The sequence below is a fragment of the Dermacentor albipictus genome, chromosome 1 (assembly GCF_038994185.2).
Source record: "Dermacentor albipictus isolate Rhodes 1998 colony chromosome 1, USDA_Dalb.pri_finalv2, whole genome shotgun sequence".
In the NCBI taxonomy this organism is placed as follows: Eukaryota; Metazoa; Arthropoda; class Arachnida; order Ixodida; family Ixodidae; genus Dermacentor; species Dermacentor albipictus.
The window spans coordinates 320,672,307-320,691,059 of NC_091821.1; the positions used below are offsets into that span (position 1 = coordinate 320,672,307).

An 18,753-nucleotide genomic window follows, 5' to 3' on the forward strand; every position below is an offset into this window, starting at 1 on the left:
TTTTCTCGCTTCTTCTGCGACTACGGTCACCCTGTGGTCCTACTGAAACACTTTCCATGCCTAAAGCAGCAGAAGTTTTCAGGACCGGTTGCCGCAAAGAGGGAAGATAATCCCTGCACCTTATGTACAGCTTATCAGTCAGAGCAAGTCGTGCTTCTCAAGGCAGCGGTTTTGGTTTGCGACAATTCGCGGAAGCTCTCTGCCCCGAGGAAGCTCAACTATCAAAAAAAAAAAAAAGCGAACGACCGGGCAGCGCGTATCGAGGTCGCACGCTGCTTCTCTGGGCAAAACGACCGGCAACAAAGCTAACGCCGGCAACCGGCTGAAATCGCAGCAGCGGCGCCGAGCATTTTCCTTTCTACCGAAAATAAACGACCCCGGCGGCCAACGGCGCCCACAACAAACAGGCACGCCAGAAGCATGCGATGCCGTTCGCTGACCCACATACGTTCTGGACCAGCGCGGAGCGAGGTGCGCCCGCTGCAATTGAGGAAGCAATGACGAGCTTTGTTGTTTGTGCCTCCGCGGCAGCACATTAGCGAGTCCCGCCGTGCCTTCCCGGTTGCGCGCCCGCGTTGTAGCGCGACAGAGCAGACGGCGTCGCGAGATGTTCGTGCCGAAGTGGCGTCTCGCTTGCTCCTTGACAATCTGCTCGTGTGAAATCCCAGATCGAAGTGCACTTGATAAGGCAGGCTTAACAAACCCACAAACCCATATTTCGAATCGACTTGCGATACCCTCGTCACGACAACGCCAAACAATTTGTCCAACGAAATCTGTACCGACCGCGTTTTCCAGGCGGTTCACGGAACGGGCGGTTTTCACGCGCACAGCTTCACGAATAAATACTCGTTCAGAAAGTTTTAATACGTCATTACCGGCATCGTCATCGTGTCCAGAAATAAGTCATACATCAGACTGCAAGAAATCTTTATACATTCCTCCTATTTGGCCGACTGCTCTACTACTGAGATTGGCGCAATCTTTTGCCGCTACACTGAGTATACGGTAACACGAGCAGCACATGCCAATAGTCTAGTATACGGCTTTCCGAGTACAACAAGATGTATTTTTTTCGCGGCAATCGTCACTATGAAAATAAGCTTGAGCTTTGCACAATAAACAACGACACGTTCAAAGAAGGGAAACCTCAACTTGAAGTAAAAAGCGCAGATATGCAGCTGAAGCGTCCGTTCCTGACACTTATTGTAATGTTGCAACTCATCGCTTGATTCCTTCTGAAAGTTACGCTCAAGCGCCTCAAGAGAGCGTAAGAAGCCGTGAAGTAACGGCTCTCGTTTTCGCCACTGTGTGAGACAAACTTTCCTTCCTTCCTGCCACGCGCGTTTGAAGGACAGGCGTTGACAGGAACAATTTTTCCCGAAGGCACTGGCTGACATGCCTACACTGACCTGGGTCCCTCTCGGCCTCTTCGAAGATCCTCCTGCGTAACTCCTCGATGTTATCCTTCATGACGACGAACTCCTTCTCGCCGAAGGTGTCTCCGTTTTTTTCCTTTATCTGCACCATCACCGATCACTCACCGCGCGTCGCTCACCGCGTTGTGCGCGGCGCAACGCTGACGTGCGGGTCGACGACGTTTCACCCGGAGTCCACCTTTTGAAGCCGCTGCGCACACCCTCCCCGTAGTTGAAACGAGGCCCTTCTTTGTTCGTTGTTTGTCACACAAACCACGAGGGACGCCTTGATGACAAAGCTACGCCACAAGCCAAGAGAATGCTCTGAGCAGACGACGACACCCAGTGCTCAGAAGGCGTCGTCTGCTAGAGATGGGCGAGTAGCGGCGTTCTGAGACTGTCAGGACGGCCGAGTTTCATGCTCGCCGTTCGTGTGGGGCGGCGCTACCGGGGCCGCTTCCTCGAGGTGAGGCCGCCAGAACCAGTTTTCGGCCAGATTTCTTTTTCCTTCCTTCCTTACCCTTCTCCCAATTACGTAGTCACGTGCCCTTGTTCCTCCTCTCCTTCTAGGCGCTCGTCTCCCGGCAGCAGAATAGCAGAAGTGGCAGAAGCGCCCTCTCCCTTTCCTGCGCACTGTCTATCGTGATTTCACTTCTCGGCACGCGTAGCCTTGAGAAGCATGTTCCGCCTTGTCCGTCAACCGCAAGCTCAACTCGTCACAATATTCGCAATGCGTAGGCAGAGAGCGCTGTCTGTCAGCAACGCTTCCACGCGCGTTAGGTTTGTCTGGCGAGCTCTCCCGCAGCAACTTCAAGCATGTGCACCTACACGTACGAGTACCGGGCAGTACGCACATCGCAATCTTCATCGTCTCTCTTTATTTTTACCCATTGTTCTGGGCAGGAAACCATCACCGCACGCTGAGGAGAAGTGACTTCAGCCTTATACAGACGAGCTGTCTGTTTTACTTCTTTTTGTTTTATAAAGCCAGCGAGAAATCCTTGTGGCTCAGCTTTGCTAGTATTCAAATTGCTCGGCGCAAGTTGGCAGCGCGGGCTGATGTAATTGCTCTGCAAATAACACCAGTTTACTCGAGGCCTTGCGCGGTGAAAATTGTCCTCACCAACCACACATGTATATACACCGTCCTCTTTTGGCAATTTCTTTGTTCCATTTCACTTTCCTTGTTCCCGATGCTTTTATCACCTAAATACCAAGGTCGTCAGGGAGCCGCATGCTAACGCGCTTTTGTGAATGTGGTTTAGCCACCACTTCATGTATATTCTTCTGCTATGACGGCAGCTCCAAACTGTATTACGTCTGCCGGTCTCGTTCCGTTATCACCATCATGGAATTCCTTTTTCTTCTTTTTAAATTAAATTAGGGGGTTTTACGCGCCAAAACCATTTTTCTGATTATGAGGCACGCCATAGTGGAGGACCCCGGAAGTTTCAACCACCTGGAGTTCTTTAAAGTGCTCCTAAATCAAAGTACACGGGTGTTTTCGTATTTCGCCCCCATCGAATTTTTATTATTATTATTATTGACGTGAATAAATAAGCAGAAGTTGGCACCAACAGATGGTCCCGGCTACTGCTTTTCACTTGAGTTTCATGGAAATGTATTGCAAGTCAGATATAACAGGGATGGATGGATACAACTTTCTTGTACGTCCGGCAAGGTTTAACGCGACCCGGGCTCAGGTATCCCACGGGGGAACGCCAAGGCCCTGCCTCAACGCCACCTCACGGGCTTTCTGGACTGCCCACGTCTGGATTGCGAAGTCTGAGCTGCGCAGAGCGGCGGCCCACCTCGACGACAGGGTCTCCGGAGTAACTGCCATCCCTCCTATAACTACATTGCACTCCCACAGCATGTGTTTGAGTGTTGCTGGTCCTTCCTGGCACAATTTGCACGTGTCGTCCTGATGCTTATCTGGGAAGATACGTTTGAGACGGAATGGATTAGGGAACGTGTTTGTCTGGAGTTGTCGCCAGGCGACGGCCTGCCTCCTGTTCAATTTGGGACTCGGCGGTGGGTATATCCTTCTGGCGTTCAAATGTGCACTGGTTATGTCGTTGTATCTGGTGAGCCTGTCCCGTTCTGCTCGAGAAGCGTTCGCTATCGTGCGAGAGGCGTTTCCCTGTTCGGCGCGGCGGGTCATGTCTCGCGCCATCCGGTGCGCCGTCTCGTTTATGTTCGGGAGCGCGTCGCCTTCCGTGGTGACGTGCGCGGGGAACCATATGATCCTCGAGCTCGCGGTTTTGGATCTGCCCGCTTCGGCCAGAATGGACAGTGCTTCCTTGGAAATTCGACCTTTGGCGTAATTCTTTGCTGCCGTTTGCGAGTCACTTAGTACGACTTCGCATTCTCGTTCTGTGAGGGCCAGCGCAATCGCTACTTCCTCCGCTATTTCCGAGTGTTTGGTGTATACACTGCATGTGGTTCTGATTTTTCAGTCTGCGTCTATGACTACGGCGGTGTATTTTTGGCCGTTCGCGCCGGAGACTACGCAGGCGAACTAACATAAACACGTCGTATGGTGGGTCAGAGGGCTTTCTGAAAGTTTGAAAACAATTTGCATGTGGAGTAACATTTACATTTTTCATAAGCGTTGTTTGGAGAATATCTAAGAAAAATAAACATCCCTGTGGTCCACAAAACAGCGATCAATAGTATCAGTACGCGGTCAAGAACAGCAGTTTTGTCGACCACTGCAGAAAACAGACCCCTTTCACCAACCATATTTTAACAAGAAGAGTTGCCGAATGTAACTCTATGTATAAAGCTTTCAACTCTGATGAAATTATCATCCGACAGACATACCTAAGGACACCGTGGTAATGTAATTCCGTGTAGCATACACAATGAAAGTAAAATCGGGATAATGCGTCCACAAGCGCAGTAGAAATTTCCTTGCGAGAGGCAGCGAAAAATAAAATCAAGGCTGATACTATCCTTCATAAAGAAAACCCTTACCACGCACCTTTGGCACTCGGCAATTTGTGTGGCGCTTTGTGCACCACGCATACTCATCAGCCTGACGGCGTGTGCGCCTGTATTTCAGGGCCACAGCAGACAATTACGTAGCTGAATAGGACGACCTCTTGTGCATTGCAATGAAGACGTTCTTGGGAAGATACGACCAACTCATAATGTTCTACATGTATACATGGTGGTGTCCGGTACGAGAACGTGCCTCTGTCAAAGTAAATGAGTGTAAAGCCAGAGGCATCACGCAAGTCTGTTGATCTTTTGTTAGACAGACACAAAAGAAGGTATACCTGAAAGGCAGCTGGAGCGGTTAACCTACATCCGGACGAGGAGCCTGTCATGTTACACCATAATAATATGGTTAAAGATCACAAGAAAAAACAAAGTTTGACAAATACTTGGGTCCTATGCACCGCTGTACAGTGTTTGGGCGATGGTTTCGTTGGTGTTTTCGAAGAACGCTGCTATTCTTTAGCCACCATTTTCAAGTACAAAGCGCATGAACAAGTCGGACACATATATTCACTGGGAAACATTCTACTCCACGCACACTCGCGGTGCCCCAACGTGCGGACCTAGCGCATGATGACGAAGGAATGACGATTGTAGGACGAAGACGGAATGAGAACGATGGAACGCCCAGTGCAGCACGACAGTATAGTGGCACGGCCATGACGGCATGACGGTGAGTGCATGGTGACGGCATAGCGACAACGGGAAGATTATGACAAAAAATGACAGCATGATACCAACAAAAAAAGGACGACTTTGAAATGAAGGTGGCGGGATGACGACAATGTCATAGTGATGAAAACATGACGATGCAATGAGGACGATAGATTGAGGACGACGCAATGACGAAGGCATTGCGATGTCTGTTTAAGTAGACCACCTGCCAAACCGACCACCTTTATTTGCAATATATCCGGTACTGGTTTGCACTATGCCCAAGACCGGCCAATTGTGCAAGACAGCAAGAAGCAGCCCGCAGCGAGCAGATGAAAAGTGTGTGTGTGTGAGGAGGGGGGGGGAAGAGTCAAAGAAAGCTTCGCTTTAAAACTACCTCATTGTTTGATAAGCCAAACACGCGTGCCTCTTGTTTTAGTTCCCTGCTTGCGTTCGTTGTTTTCTGCATCTTTATGACAGTGAGTGTTAGAGCTCTTCCCTGACTTGGAGTGGTGCGCCGCAATGCTCAGCCTATCGCTAGATTACAACAAGAATGGTGAACTGTGCAAATTGGAATTTGTCCGTGCAGCGCAAAAACCGGATCAGAAAAGAACGGACGACACGAGCGCAGCAGTTGAAAGACAGCGCTGGTGTCGTCGTTCTTCTTTCTCCCGTGTCCGTTTTTCGCGCATGCTATATAATATTAACATTAGGCTGCTTTAGCAGAGCGTTTTTGACGGTCCGCTCCACTCAGCGGGCTAGCGGAAGCGCAAGTGCGCATGCGCGACCCGTTCAGCAGTGAGCGGGCGAGCGGACGGGAGCCCCCTCTCCGCTAGAAACCTTTCTCAGCGGAGCGCGGCGAGCGTGTCAAGCGGGTCTAGCGAAGCAAAATGGCTGCCCCCAGTGCTGCTGGCCCGTCAGCGAGGTCGTTTGAATCGGGATTTGTAAAGTGCAAACGTAGAGTACACTTTAGGAGACACGAAGATCTTCTTCTATTCAGGAGGTTTAGGCCATGAACCTGTTTCAGAACCATGCCATGTGTGCACGTTTGTTTATGCGGACCACGTTTTAGGTGTACTGAAAGAGCAAAAAACCTTGTCTTAATTGGCTACAACACAGCGTAACGGCTTTGTTAATGTAAGGATTATATATATATATATATATATATATATATATATATATATATATATATATATATATATATATATATATATATATATATATATATAAGAAATGAAAATGCAATGTATTGCGTGAAATGGCTTCAGACATTTGAGCAATTCCAAATATATTATTTTATTGCGGCAATTCTGACAACTTGAATATTATGTTCATAGCGGTTTTACCTTCTGCGGCAAGGTGGCGGGTCAGGCGAGCACATGCCTTTCGGACGCAGCCGGGCGCTCCGCTGAAACTTATTCTTCGTCCGCCGCTCCGCTGACTGTGAGCGGGTACGCGAGAGCGGAGCGGACCGTCAAAAACGTAATGCTAAAACACTCTATTTACGATGCATACATGTACGGGCATACGTAGATACGGAGAACATGCGCAAAGACACGATAAAGAAAAATACCCATTTTCATTCACCGACGAATCGATCCTGGATGCTCGACGTGTTAACCGTTGTACTGCTGTTCTCGCTGTCGCCATTGTAAGGGTGCGTTGTATCAGTTGTTTTCTTTCTTAGTGTCAGGCTTAGCGAACATCCACAACACAGGGAGACTTACACATGCTCGCGGCTGTCTTGCCGCTTGACAGACCATGGTGCTTTACTAACCATCACGACAGGAAACTCGTCTAATGTACCACATCACAGCTTCAGTCTTTCAGAATTTCCCACAATGTACACACATTTTCCACGAAAGAACTACAACCCAATCGCGCATCTGTATAGTTCCGCGTAACCACCCTACTTCGACAACTGCTGCGAAGGTTGAGCAGTACTATAATCTGGTCAAATTGAAATGCGTCAGGTTTAACAGGTAGAAAACGTAAGCTTTGGTGGTAGTTCTTCAATGTTCTTTTCAGAACGTCCCAGTAGGACACAGTGTCTCAACAAACTACTAACACATGTTCTACTGTCTCTGGCCTTCGACAAAGAACAAAGTTGGAACATCGGAATACCTTTACTCGTTTTTGTTGAAGCTAGGTCTTGACCAGAAACACTAATGTTCACTTCAACAGAGAAAACTCCAGTGTCAGACGCAAGTGGCAGCCGTAGTTTTTACATTCAATTGAGAGCATTTTGTCCCGGGCCTTCCGCGTATACATTATCTTGTACAGTGGTACCGGAAACAAATGGCTAAATAGAGACCCGTAGAAAATATTTTCCTTTTACCTACTACAATTTATTAAGATGAAATTGCGCACTTGTCAATAACTAAATGACAAAATCGTTTATCGAAGGAAACTTGAGGCAGTGCACGGTGTTGAAGTACATGAGGAAATAGTAAACAACCCTGACACCACGCGTAGATGTGTACCACCTGCTGTGAACTTGCCCAGGCACACCAGATATCCAGGAACCCTTGCCCCAGCTCTGGCCTCGGCAGTGATCGGCGGGCTGTCTTCTGCATGCGGAGTCAAGATGGCTGAAGTGGCAGCACCTTGGTGGGCGTCCTACACGATGCAAGGTTGCATTAGTATTTATAATTATTTTTCCATTTCTCTTATATGCCGTAAGGCAGCCCTCCCCAAAAAGAAAAACAAATAGTAAGCCTGAGGACTGCGTCCGACGTCTTTTTCACAAACCTACGAAATAATTCATACTCCTAATCACTCAACAAACACAATCCCAACATCAATTTCAGCACGAAAGAATTCGTCATCATTAGTCCGCCATCGTATGCAGCCCAAAATATGTCTTTGCACATCCGTTCCCAACTAGACGCTCAAATAAAAGCCGCAGACGCATGGCGATCTTTTCTTTAGGCTCATGCACAATCTAACACTTGGAGAGGTTGCAGCTCTTTAGCGCGAAAATTTGAAGGAGACACTACGAGGGAACGACTTACACAGGTGCTCAACTTCCAACTAATGGTTTATCTTTGGGCATACTTTATATATGTACAATACCATGCGCATGAGCCATATCGCAACCGCAAAAACTCATATGGCAATGGCATAAAATACAATGTTATATGGCACCTGCAGGCTAAGTTGATAATAACAATTTCATAATTACAAAACATGCCTAAATAATGAGATATCCTCTATACATATTATACCAAGAAGAAGAAGAAGATGTAGTAGTAGTAGTAGTAGTAGTAGTAGTAGTAGTAGTAGTAGTAGTAGTAGTAGTAGTAGTAGTAGTAGTAGCAGCAGCAGCAGCAGCAGTAGTAGTAGTAGTAGTAGTAGTAGTAGTAATAGTAGTAGTAGTAATAGTAGTAGCAGTAGTAGTAGTAGTATTAGTAGTAGTAGTAGTAGTAGCAGCAGCAGCAGCAGTAGTAGTAGCATTCTAATATTTCTGTAAAATGCAGACGACTAATTTCTTTTTTAATAATATGGGGATGTCACATCCCAAAGGTGCGCAGGGAACTGTCGCAGTGGAGGGCTTTAGTATTATTATTGTTATTATTAGTAGTAGTAGTAGTAGTAGTAGTAGTAGTAGTAGTAGTAGTAGTAGTAGTAGTAGTAGTAGTAGTAGTAGTAGTAGCCTAATATTTCTGTATACCACAGACGATTCATTTCTTTTTTTTTAATTGGCGGATGTCACATCCCAAAGGTGCGCAGAGAAATGCCGTAGTGGAGGGCCGTCTTATAGCTATTACTAGTAGTAGTAGTAGTAGTAGTAGTAGTAGTAGTAGTAGTAGTAGTAGTAGTAGTAGTAGTAGTAGTAGTAGTAGTAGTAGTAGTAGTAGTAGTAGTAGTACTTGTGGTGTTTAACATCTCGAGACTGCACAGTGTGTTATGAAGTACGCCGTAGTGGAGGGCTCAGGAAAAAATGTGAATTACTTTAGCACATAGAGTTTCTCACCATATCACCTAGAAGGAAATCTGGCGCCACCGTCTATGGGAGTTTCTTAAGGGGCGCCGTGCCGTCATGGGAAGGCTTACCCCCTCCCAGGTCACTTCTGCCAGCTCCCTCACAACTGACGTGGGAGGAGTTGCTCAGAACGCCGGATGAAAAACCACGAAAAGCCCCGTTGCCTGGGCCGAAAGGGTCGCTCCCCGTGAGGGGCCATTCTAGGACTCGGGCCTTCCAGATCATAACTGAACAGAGTCTCAATAAAGTTGTTACCACCCACCACCCACGGTATATGTGTCTGCGAGGCTTGTGTTGGCTGATGTTGTAAAAGGCTTCGTCTAAAACGTGGATACGTCTACACAAATAACGCGTTCTTAAAGTAAAATCTTCATAAAATGTTTCCATTCACACATATTACATCTTTACTCACCTGCAATGCATGACCAACCGAAGAAAAGCAAGAACAGACGGCAAACTGTTTCAAAGCGAGCGCGAATAATGTAGTCTGTCCTCCAACTCTAGCGGCCCCCTGACACTTCTTACGTATCGTATAATTGTACATGCAATAAGAACTTCTCACTGTTAAACAAAACATGTTTTTGTGTAATAATAAGCTAAAACAGCTTTTTATGTGCTGTTTTAGTTGAAAATTAGTCATTGTGACAGACGGAACGGTGCTGGCCTAGCTCTCCGAGAACGATGCCAATCCGAAGTCACAATATACCGGCATTCCCATGCATACCACAGCAGAGCAGCGCCAGATTTCTCTCTAGGTAATATAGTGAGAAACTCTACGCTTTAGCATACGCCAACGAGGGTGAAAGTGCTCAAGAGACATTCATTAAATTACTTGACATTCTCATTCAAATGCGTTGTTACTTCTGATTACTTGTTTCTTAACACCAAATGTCGTGGGTTCGAGTGCCTTAATTGACGCTACCTTAACTGTGCCTTGTTTAAATTCGCCCTAAATAACACCAAAGGTCGTGAGTTCGAGTGCCTGAGTTAACTCTATCTTAATTAATTTTGGCCTTCTTGGCGTGGTGAGCGGCATCGGAGCCAGCTCTGGAAAAAGAAGACGACGAGCCCGAGAGTAGTGGCACAAGCGCAAGGGGCAGCATGGGAACGCTGGCATGATGAGTAGCATGGGAGCCAGTTGTGGAAGACGACGATGACGAACGCGCAAGCAGTGGCCCGAGCGCTCGCATGACTTCCTGTACAGCACTTTGCGTTTTAAAGGCCACCGTCTGATGAGGCATTTAAGCCTTTCGCCTTAATTCTGACTGTATGGGGTCCTTTTACCGTGCTACAAAAGCACGATACACAGGGGTTTTCCTCCGCCGCATTCCTCCTCCATCGGAATGCGGCTGCTCTGGCCGGGAGTCACGTCCATGCGCTCAGCAGCACAACTCCGTAGTCACTGAGTCATCGCGGTGGGTTAATTTCCCAACCCTGGGTCCGGGTAATAGGTGCTCCTTATTGGCGCCTTTCCCTCGTTATCAGCGGCCATCACCACGTCGCCGAACACGACCCAGCTTAATCTAACCTAACCTTCAGATCACCGAAACAGCGACGATCCAAGCGAGCCATCAGGAGCTATCAAGTGTAACCCAAGCGCTCCTCGAGAAGTTTTGTTTTTCTCCCGTGATAGGGAGGGGGGGGGGGAAGGGGGGGTTAAGCGACGTAATGTGAAGCGGCGATAGTCATTTAGTCAAGAACGCAGCAAACAGTTACTTGGGGACGGACGAAAACGCATTAATCGATGGCGACAATATTTCAAGAATTCCTCAAGGCGGGAAGCCGCGAGACCAACGAATAAACGAGAGAAAGAAACTCATTCGTATCAGTAGTTATACGAATCTGAAGAAGTTGAAGATACAATTGCGCACAACGAGAGTACCCACTTGCAGCAATGACCGCAAGTGTAGCATAAATTTGCCCTTCAACGGCGCATCGACGTCACACAAATGTCAAAATGACGATTCATTTACGAAAGCAGCATTGCTCAATAAAGTTTAGCAGTCTTCACTATAGGGAAATCAAGCTCTCTGCACGCGCAGCTTACCGCATCGCCCACAACTCATCAATTCATCATACAGCGATTGTTCGTTAATAATGTAGATTTACAATTTACTCAACCCAACAAGGACCCGGAATATTAATGCAGATGCTATGCTATAATTTTATAGTACAGTAATTGTGTAACGTGGGAACTCAACATTGTGTTCACTGGGTTGGCATGACTGCGATCACAAATGCATCGTACAAGACTCCTCAACAGCATGGTGCACTCTTCTCCATGGCGATAAGATATTGCTGCACTGCCCCTACAGCTCACCGGCTGGTCCGGTATCGCACTTCGAGTTTGAAAAGCAGGAATAAGTCATTATAATCAAAGCAGAAAGAAGACGCGCCATAAAGTTTGAGAGAATTAATGTCCAACCCTAACCACCAAATTAAAGCGGTGGACACAGAAAAGGGGCCTCAGGCTGGGCTATGAATGTTCGCCAGCGAAGCAGTATTTCGAATTAACGCCGGTGGGCAGACACTTGAAGGTATCTTGAAAATATGCTGCATACCTCAGTACGTCCGCATAGCCGCGTACGTTCGTCTCTATTTCGAGGCCGCGGAGTGCTTTCTTGCACAACCCCTGGTTGAAGAACGCAACGTAGAAAAGCTTGCTGTTCGAGAAAGGCTTCAAGCTGCCGATACTTAAAGATAGCTCGTCCCAATTGACTGCGCTGCGGATCTTCCGTATCGACCGGACAGCCAGAAAGAGGGCTACTTCACGCAGGCGCCGAGGCTTAATTGTGTTATCGAGGCACCTGAGGAACTCCGCGGCCTTCGCGCTCCTTCGGCTTGTTATGTTGTTGAGCACAAACTCCCACACCCATGTGGCCAGGTCGACTCCGAATAGTGCGTCGTTCACGATAAATTTGTCTCCGACGTCGTCTCGAATGCTCGCGTACATCGTGGGATCCACAAAGAAAGTTGTTGAAGCTGGCTTCCCAGCGGAGATCTTCTCAAGCAAACGCGGGTCCGCGCTCTCCGAGGTAAGAATTACTCCTGTCAACCATTCGCGTATCATGAGCCTGTTCGCCCAGTAAGAGTCAGTGGCGTTCGGGACGCTCCAGTCCGCTGGGAAAAGTTCGGCAGGGATGACGAAGTTGAGCGCCCGCTCGACGGAGAGGGAGACGTCCGGGAAGAGCTGTGCGCTTTCCGTCTGTACCTCGCCGAGAATCGCGTTGACAAACGAAGCTACGACGAGGTCCGAGGTGCCGGACGTCTTCTGGTAGGCCGCGGCCGCCGCCCACAGGTAGTGGTACTGCCGCAGCTCGCGGCTGCACGAGTCCTGCCACTGTCCTGGGAACGCTAGGGTGTAGCGGTCGCCCATCGCGTACGACACCAGGCTCCAGGTGCTCAGGTGGAATATGTAAATGACCGACACGTCCTTCCACCGGACCATGAACAGCTGCATGAGCTGCTGCAGGAGCAGAGCCTCCTCGATCGAGATCTGCATGCGCGGCTGCCACAGGCCATACAGTGCCAGAGCCGCCCGCCACAGTATCTGGCCACCGACTTGTGAGCTCGCATTGACCGGCTCGTCTGTGCCGTCGTCCGCTTTGAGGGCTGTCACGAGTTGGTTCCAGTCGTTCGGTGCGTCTCGCATCACGTCCAAGACGTCCAGGTGTATCGACGTCAAGTTCAAGGGACTGTCCCTCAGCTCGAAGACCCTAGCAGTGTCTCCTTGGTACTCGAAGGCCTGCCTGTCGATGCCGCGAGCGGCCTTCTTGAACACGTGGATGTTGCAGCTGGAAGCACTGCGCGCTTGCACGATGCGCACGCGGACGAAAAAATCGATGCGAAACGAGGCGGTGATCTTGACGATGAGCGCCGGTATGCTCAGAGCGTCGGTGCTCCTCAAATTCAGGGCTTCGAGGAGAGCCGCGCCGGCATCAGCGAACGCGTGCTTAGAGCCGAAGTCGTTGCGTGCGCAGCTAAGGTACAGCTGCCGCAGTAGGACACTGGCGTCGTCCTGGGCCGCACCCGTGAGCGCGGGAAGCCAGAGCTTGCCGTGAAACCAGCTTTTCTCGTAATCTCGTCGCCGTATTCTCTGCCGTATGTCCCCGCAGGCATACCTGCGTTGACCCAACAGTAACTTCATTTTACGAAATTAGTTGCCTTGACGACACCATAACAGCAATGTATCGTGGTGATTGGCTACTTCGCAAGTTCTTTTGCATGCTGTAAGAAGTCATCGCTTTCAACTGACTGATATTTCATATCGCGTCAATCAAAATGTGGAATGCAAAAATATTTAGTGGCTGGTGCACTTCTTTTACGCTGCTATGAAAAGTAACTGAAGAATGCTAAAAGGCGCTGCAATGCAACCGCTTGCGGCTGGCTGTGCGATACAGGCGTATTGGTCACTTGAACGCAATAGGTTGCGAGCTGTGAGCGCTCGCTACACTCAGTTACTCATGGTGATCAGCCAGTCGACCCTCAAGCGCCTCGATATATCGCTACGTTGATGAACTGCTTTCATATACATTGTAGTCTGAACAGGTCCCTCTCGCTTAAAAATAACGCGCGTTACATGCTACTAAGTCACTATGGCGTTCGGTCCCCAATTCCATTGCCATCCGCGGCAGGAGCATTCGCATGGGGGCAGAGTGCAATAACACTTGTGTGCCGAGTATGCGTGCACGTAAATAACCCCATAATAAGTATTATCCGCAATGATCTGTCATTGGCTAATTTGCTTGGGCTGTCGAATCTCGTCAGTCAGTCCCGAGTGGCGGGAACATTTTCCTCGTTATTCTACCTTTCTACAAACAACGGCGTTACAACAGCAGTTCTTGGGAGCGCTAGTCACGTTGTGCATGTATTCTATCCTCGTTCCATCACGCTGCTTACAATACGCCTTCAAGACGAACCAACTCGCCCATACCAAGTCGTTACCAGAGTTGATAATAGGAATACGTTTTGCCGCATAAGAACAATGATAACGAAACAACGTATCAGTTAAAACATTTGTGACTCTTTTTTACATGCAGAAGACATTTTAGGTGAGTGCCAACCATCCCGCCAGGCCATAGAGCTTCCTACATAAATGACTAGAGTGAAATCTGGCACTAGTTTCTACGGGAACTGCAAGCAATATCGTTCCCGTGGCACGAGAATGATGGTATAGTACATAAATTTGCCTAAACTTCGTCCTTCTGCCTTTGAACGACTTTGTCGATTTGGAAATTAATCACATTTAACAAACTGTTGCGTTATAAGCACCACAATTCCCATCGATTAACCACATGCGTAGTGTTATTGCCTTCATCCGTTTAAAAAATATGACTATACATTGAAATTGAGGCTTATCAATGCATATAAAGAGTAACAAAAGAAGCCAAAAGAACGTCTGAAGCCCGAAGAACGAAGGCTAGGCAAACCCACGTGCTTCCTATCATTCGTAGTAGCTGAACAACGACAGCTCCAGTGTTTCCTACAGTAAATTTAGCGTGGAACTTTATCCCGTGTACGTGGTGACAGACCCGAGCATATTGGCGGCAACGTGGGCATAGCAAGAAAACGTCGCTGATGCAAATTCATATGCGGAATCACGTGTCGCGATACGTGAGCTCACACCAGTGCACTCTGCTGTCACTAAAACTGTTGCTACGAAACTTCAGAAGTATTGCAGTGCTACTCCTTCTTCTTTTTGCCCCTCTCATTCGTCCGGCTGATGCCAGCCAGCGAGGTGGCTCGGCCTCCTGTACGCGAATTCCCGAAACCAGTCCGGCCACATGCGCATCGGCATCATCGGCAAGAAGATTGCGTCCTGCGTTGCATGTGAACGACCGACAATTATTCTGTCTATTGACTACTTTAACAAATAAATAGGTTGGGTTTTAATCAAACATCTATGAAAAGTGACATTAACAGTCGCAAGTGCTCTGGGCTATTGTGACACTTTCTGGCGAGACCGCACAGATACCCTATAGAGTAGCTTTCAGAAGAGGAGCGCGAAATGACACGCGTACACAGAGAAAGACAGACAAGGCGAGCGCCCTCTTCCAATAGCTATGTTTCGCCAATTAACCCAACAAGAAATACTCCTACAATTCCTTGCTGCTACGAGTCCTTGTGCTCCTAACATAACCTCAACGAGTTGGTTTTCTACGTGGTTTCATCGACATGCTGTGCAAAGTACATTGTTTTCTGCCTCGAACAGGGCGATGTTCCTCATGAAGTACTGCCTTAATTTTCTCCTCTTCGAACAGCAACGTCTCACCAATTAATTCGCCCAACAGAAGTGCCCCTCCTGACGAATACTTTTCGTTGCTCCGGCTGTGCCGCGATTGCAGGCGCGCCCCATCGTACCGAACGAAGTCGTCGCAGGGATCGACGCTTTCGTTGACCGTGGCTGCCAGCTCCCGCTGTAGCTCGGGGCAGCAGTAGTCGGGGCCCCCCACGACGGCGGAGGCGTCCGCGGGTGCTCGCTGGACCAGCAACGGGAAATTGGGCGCCAGAAATCGCAGCAGCAACGCCGTGCCCAGCACCACGGACGTGCCGTAGGCGCAAAGCGCGAATCCCTGCTGGCTGCGAGACGGGCTCGTCGACTGCTTTCCTCCCGGCATGGCTGATGACGACGAGGACAATGATGGTCGTCACGATCATGATCACGATCACGATGATCCTCCACTATGGAACGCACCCCCCACTACGGTAATAATGCGTGTTAGGGAAGTCAGACTATCGACCTGTTTCAATAGCAGAGTTGATCGCTCTCTCTCTCTCTCTGTCTCTCTCTCTCTACATATATATATATATATATATATATATATATATATATATATATATATATATATATATATATATATATATATCGCGGTTTGAAATACACAAGGAATAAGAGAGTAAACAACAGCGTCATAAAGTACTAGAAATTAGTCAAATAAACGGTAAATAAAGATGAAGGGCAAAAAGAAAAAAGACGCAAACAACATACAGGCGAAAACGAATGCATTAATGGGTTTATGCAGAAAATTCATATCGGCATAGCGATCATTTCTGAGCTCAAAGCCTACAGTGCCAGGAGGAGTGGGACTCGCTTCTGCGTAGCCCCGCTCTAGAAAAGCAAATCCTGGCTGTCCGGCGTGCCCGCGACCGGGCCGGTAGGCTAGACCTGCCGATCCCGACGTGGGACTAGCCGGGTGCGCGACGAGTTCGCGTCCTCGTCGGACCTACGATAAAAGTTTCTTCACTCACTCACTTACAGTGCCAACACCCATGGGGTGGTCACTATAACACCTAGAGGGAAATCTGGCGCCACCGTCTATGGAAGTTTCTTAAGGGGGCACCGTGCCATCATGGGAATGACGGTATATGTGTCTGCGAGGCTCGTATTGGCTGGTGTTGTAAGAGGCTTCGTCTAAAACGTGGATATGGCTACACAAATAACACGTTCTCAAAGTAAATTCTTCATAAAATGTTTCAATTCAAGCATATTACATCTTTACTCACCTACAATGTATGACCAAGCGAAGAAAAGCGAAAACAGACGACAAACTGCTTCAAAGCGAGCGCGAACCTTGTCGTCTGTCCTCCAGCTTTAGCGGCCCGCTGATACTTTTTACGTAACATATAATCGTACGTGCAATAACAAGTTTTCATGGTTAAACAAAACATGTTCTTGCGTAACAATAAAATTAAAACAGCTTTTCACGTGCTGTTTTAGTAGAAAATGAATCATTGTGACAGACGGAAAGGCGCTTGCCAAGCGCGTCTTCAAGGTGTCCAGACTCTCCCAGAACGATGCCAATCCCAAGTCACAATATACCGGCATTCCCATGCATACCACAGCGCAGGAGCGCCAGATTTCCCTCTAGGTAATGTAGTAAATAGAGAAATAAGAAATTGGGGAAGACTGAAGGAAAGTGGAAAGAAAGCAAGAAAAGGAAAGGAGAGAATAAGGAAATAAGGAGAGGAAAGGAAGAAAGGTGGAAAGAAACGAGGGAAAAGAAAAACAGGAGGAAACAATGAAAGGAGAGCCGGAAAGAAAGAAATGAAGAAAGGAAAGGGCAACTAAAGAAAGAGGAGGGGAAGGAAAGGGTAACACGCTATAGGAGAGGAGAAAAGAAAGACAGGAAGAAATAAAGCAGGAAGATTGAAAGGAGGAAATAAATAAAGGAAGTCAGAAAAGAAATAAAGAAGGAGAGATGGAAGGAAAGAAGGAATGAAGGGACGGAGTAAATAAAGAAAGAGAGGGAAAGCCAGAAAGAAAGGAAGTTAGGAAAGGAAAGGAGGGGATAAGGAAATTAGGAAACGGGAAAGGCGGGAATGGCGAAAGAAGGAAGGAAGCAACAAATGAAAAACGAAAAAAGGAGAGGAGGAAAGTATGAAAGAAAGTGGAATCGAGGAAATAAACAAGGAAATGCGGAAAGAAAGAAGGAACGAAATGAGGAAGGAAATAAAGATGGAAGAAAGGGAGTAAGATGGTAAGGAGAAAAGCTAGAGGGAAGGGACAGACAAACAGACAAAGAACTTTATTAATAGTCCTGAGGAACCGGCGTTAGGGTACCTCCCTTTTCAGGGAGTCCCCGTAGCCGTCGCGGGCCGCACCCACGTCGGGGTCGGAAGATCGTGGTCCTCCACCCTGTCGCAGGCCCTCTGGACAGCCCGTAGTTGCTCTGAGAGGTCGCCGCTCTTAAGGGCTGCCTCCCAGTCGGTTAGAGTGGTTAGCGATGAGCTGCGTAACGCAGGGCATTGCCAGAGCATATGGGACAAGGAGCAGTACGCCTCCCCACAGTCTGGACAGTGGGGTTCTACATTAGGCGCGAAGTGACTGAATCTGCCCCTGGAGGGAAATGACCCCGTTTGAAGCATGCGAAACGCCGACGAATGAGGAAGTAAATAAAGAAGGAAAGGATGAAAGCAAGAAAGGAAGACAGGAAGGAGGAAAGAAAGAAGTAAGGGAGGGAACGCAGAAAGAAGGAAATGAGCAAGAAAGGGAGACGAGGAAATAACTAAAGGAGCAGAAGAAGGCAAGAAAGAAGGAAGGAAAGAAGGAAACAATGAAAGGAAGAAAGAATGAAGGAAGGAAAGTTGGAAAGAAAGAAGAAAGAAAAGGAGGAAATAAGTAAGTAAGCAGGGGTGACACCAACAAGGAACGAAAGGAAGAAAGAAGGAAAGAAATAGAGAAGGAAACAGGAAAGAAAGACGGAATGTAGGCCAATAAGAAGGAAGGAAAGGAGCAAAGAAAGAAAGAAGGTTGTTTGCAGTGCTGCAAACGCCTTCTGAGATTGAGTGTAGGTGTCTGTTCTGTCACTGCCCAGAATATGCTCAAAAGAAAGATATATGGAAAAGAGGAAAGATATAAAGAAGATAAGAAGGAAAGAAGAAGGAATGAAGGAAAGGCGGGAATGAAGAAAGAAGCAGAGGGGTAAGCAAGAAAGAAAATATGAAGTTAATGTGGGAGGAAAGGACGAAAGAAAGAAAGAAGGAAAGGAGGACAGGAAGAAAGAAGTAAGGAAAGATGGTTGTTTGCGGTGCTGCTAATGATTTGTCAGATTGAGTATCATCATCATCATCATCATCATCATCAGCCTGGTTACACCCACTGCAGGGCAAAGGCCTCTCCTACACTTCTCCAACTACCCCGGTCATGTACTAATTGTGGCCATGCTGTCCCTGCAAACTTCTTAATCTCAT

At 47.9% G+C, this 18,753-nt stretch overlaps 2 protein-coding genes across 3 annotated transcripts in view; both read right to left on the reverse strand.

The window, feature by feature from the left end:
- The window catches only part of LOC135903762 (motile sperm domain-containing protein 2-like), a 66,999-nt gene extending 65,072 nt beyond the window's left edge, over positions 1-1,927 (reverse strand). Inside the window, exon 1 of one of the 2 annotated variants that reach the window (XM_070531602.1) lies at positions 1,413-1,927. In XM_070531602.1, the coding sequence (XP_070387703.1) occupies positions 1,413-1,530 (118 nt within the window). In that variant the 5' untranslated portion in view covers positions 1,531-1,927. The remainder of the gene's footprint in view (positions 1-1,412) is intronic. The other variant, XM_070531603.1, reaches the window with a different exon arrangement.
- A 9,157-nt stretch (positions 1,928-11,084) lies between these two features.
- On the reverse strand, positions 11,085-15,693 carry LOC135919365 (uncharacterized). Its single transcript, XM_065453130.1, has 2 exons — positions 15,424-15,693; positions 11,085-13,184 (listed from the first exon to the last, which is right to left on the reverse strand). Exons 1-2 carry the CDS (start codon positions 15,678-15,680, stop codon positions 11,540-11,542), a joined length of 1,902 nt encoding a protein of 633 aa, XP_065309202.1. The 5' UTR covers positions 15,681-15,693; the 3' UTR covers positions 11,085-11,539.
- Between the last annotated feature and the right edge of the window lie 3,060 nt (positions 15,694-18,753).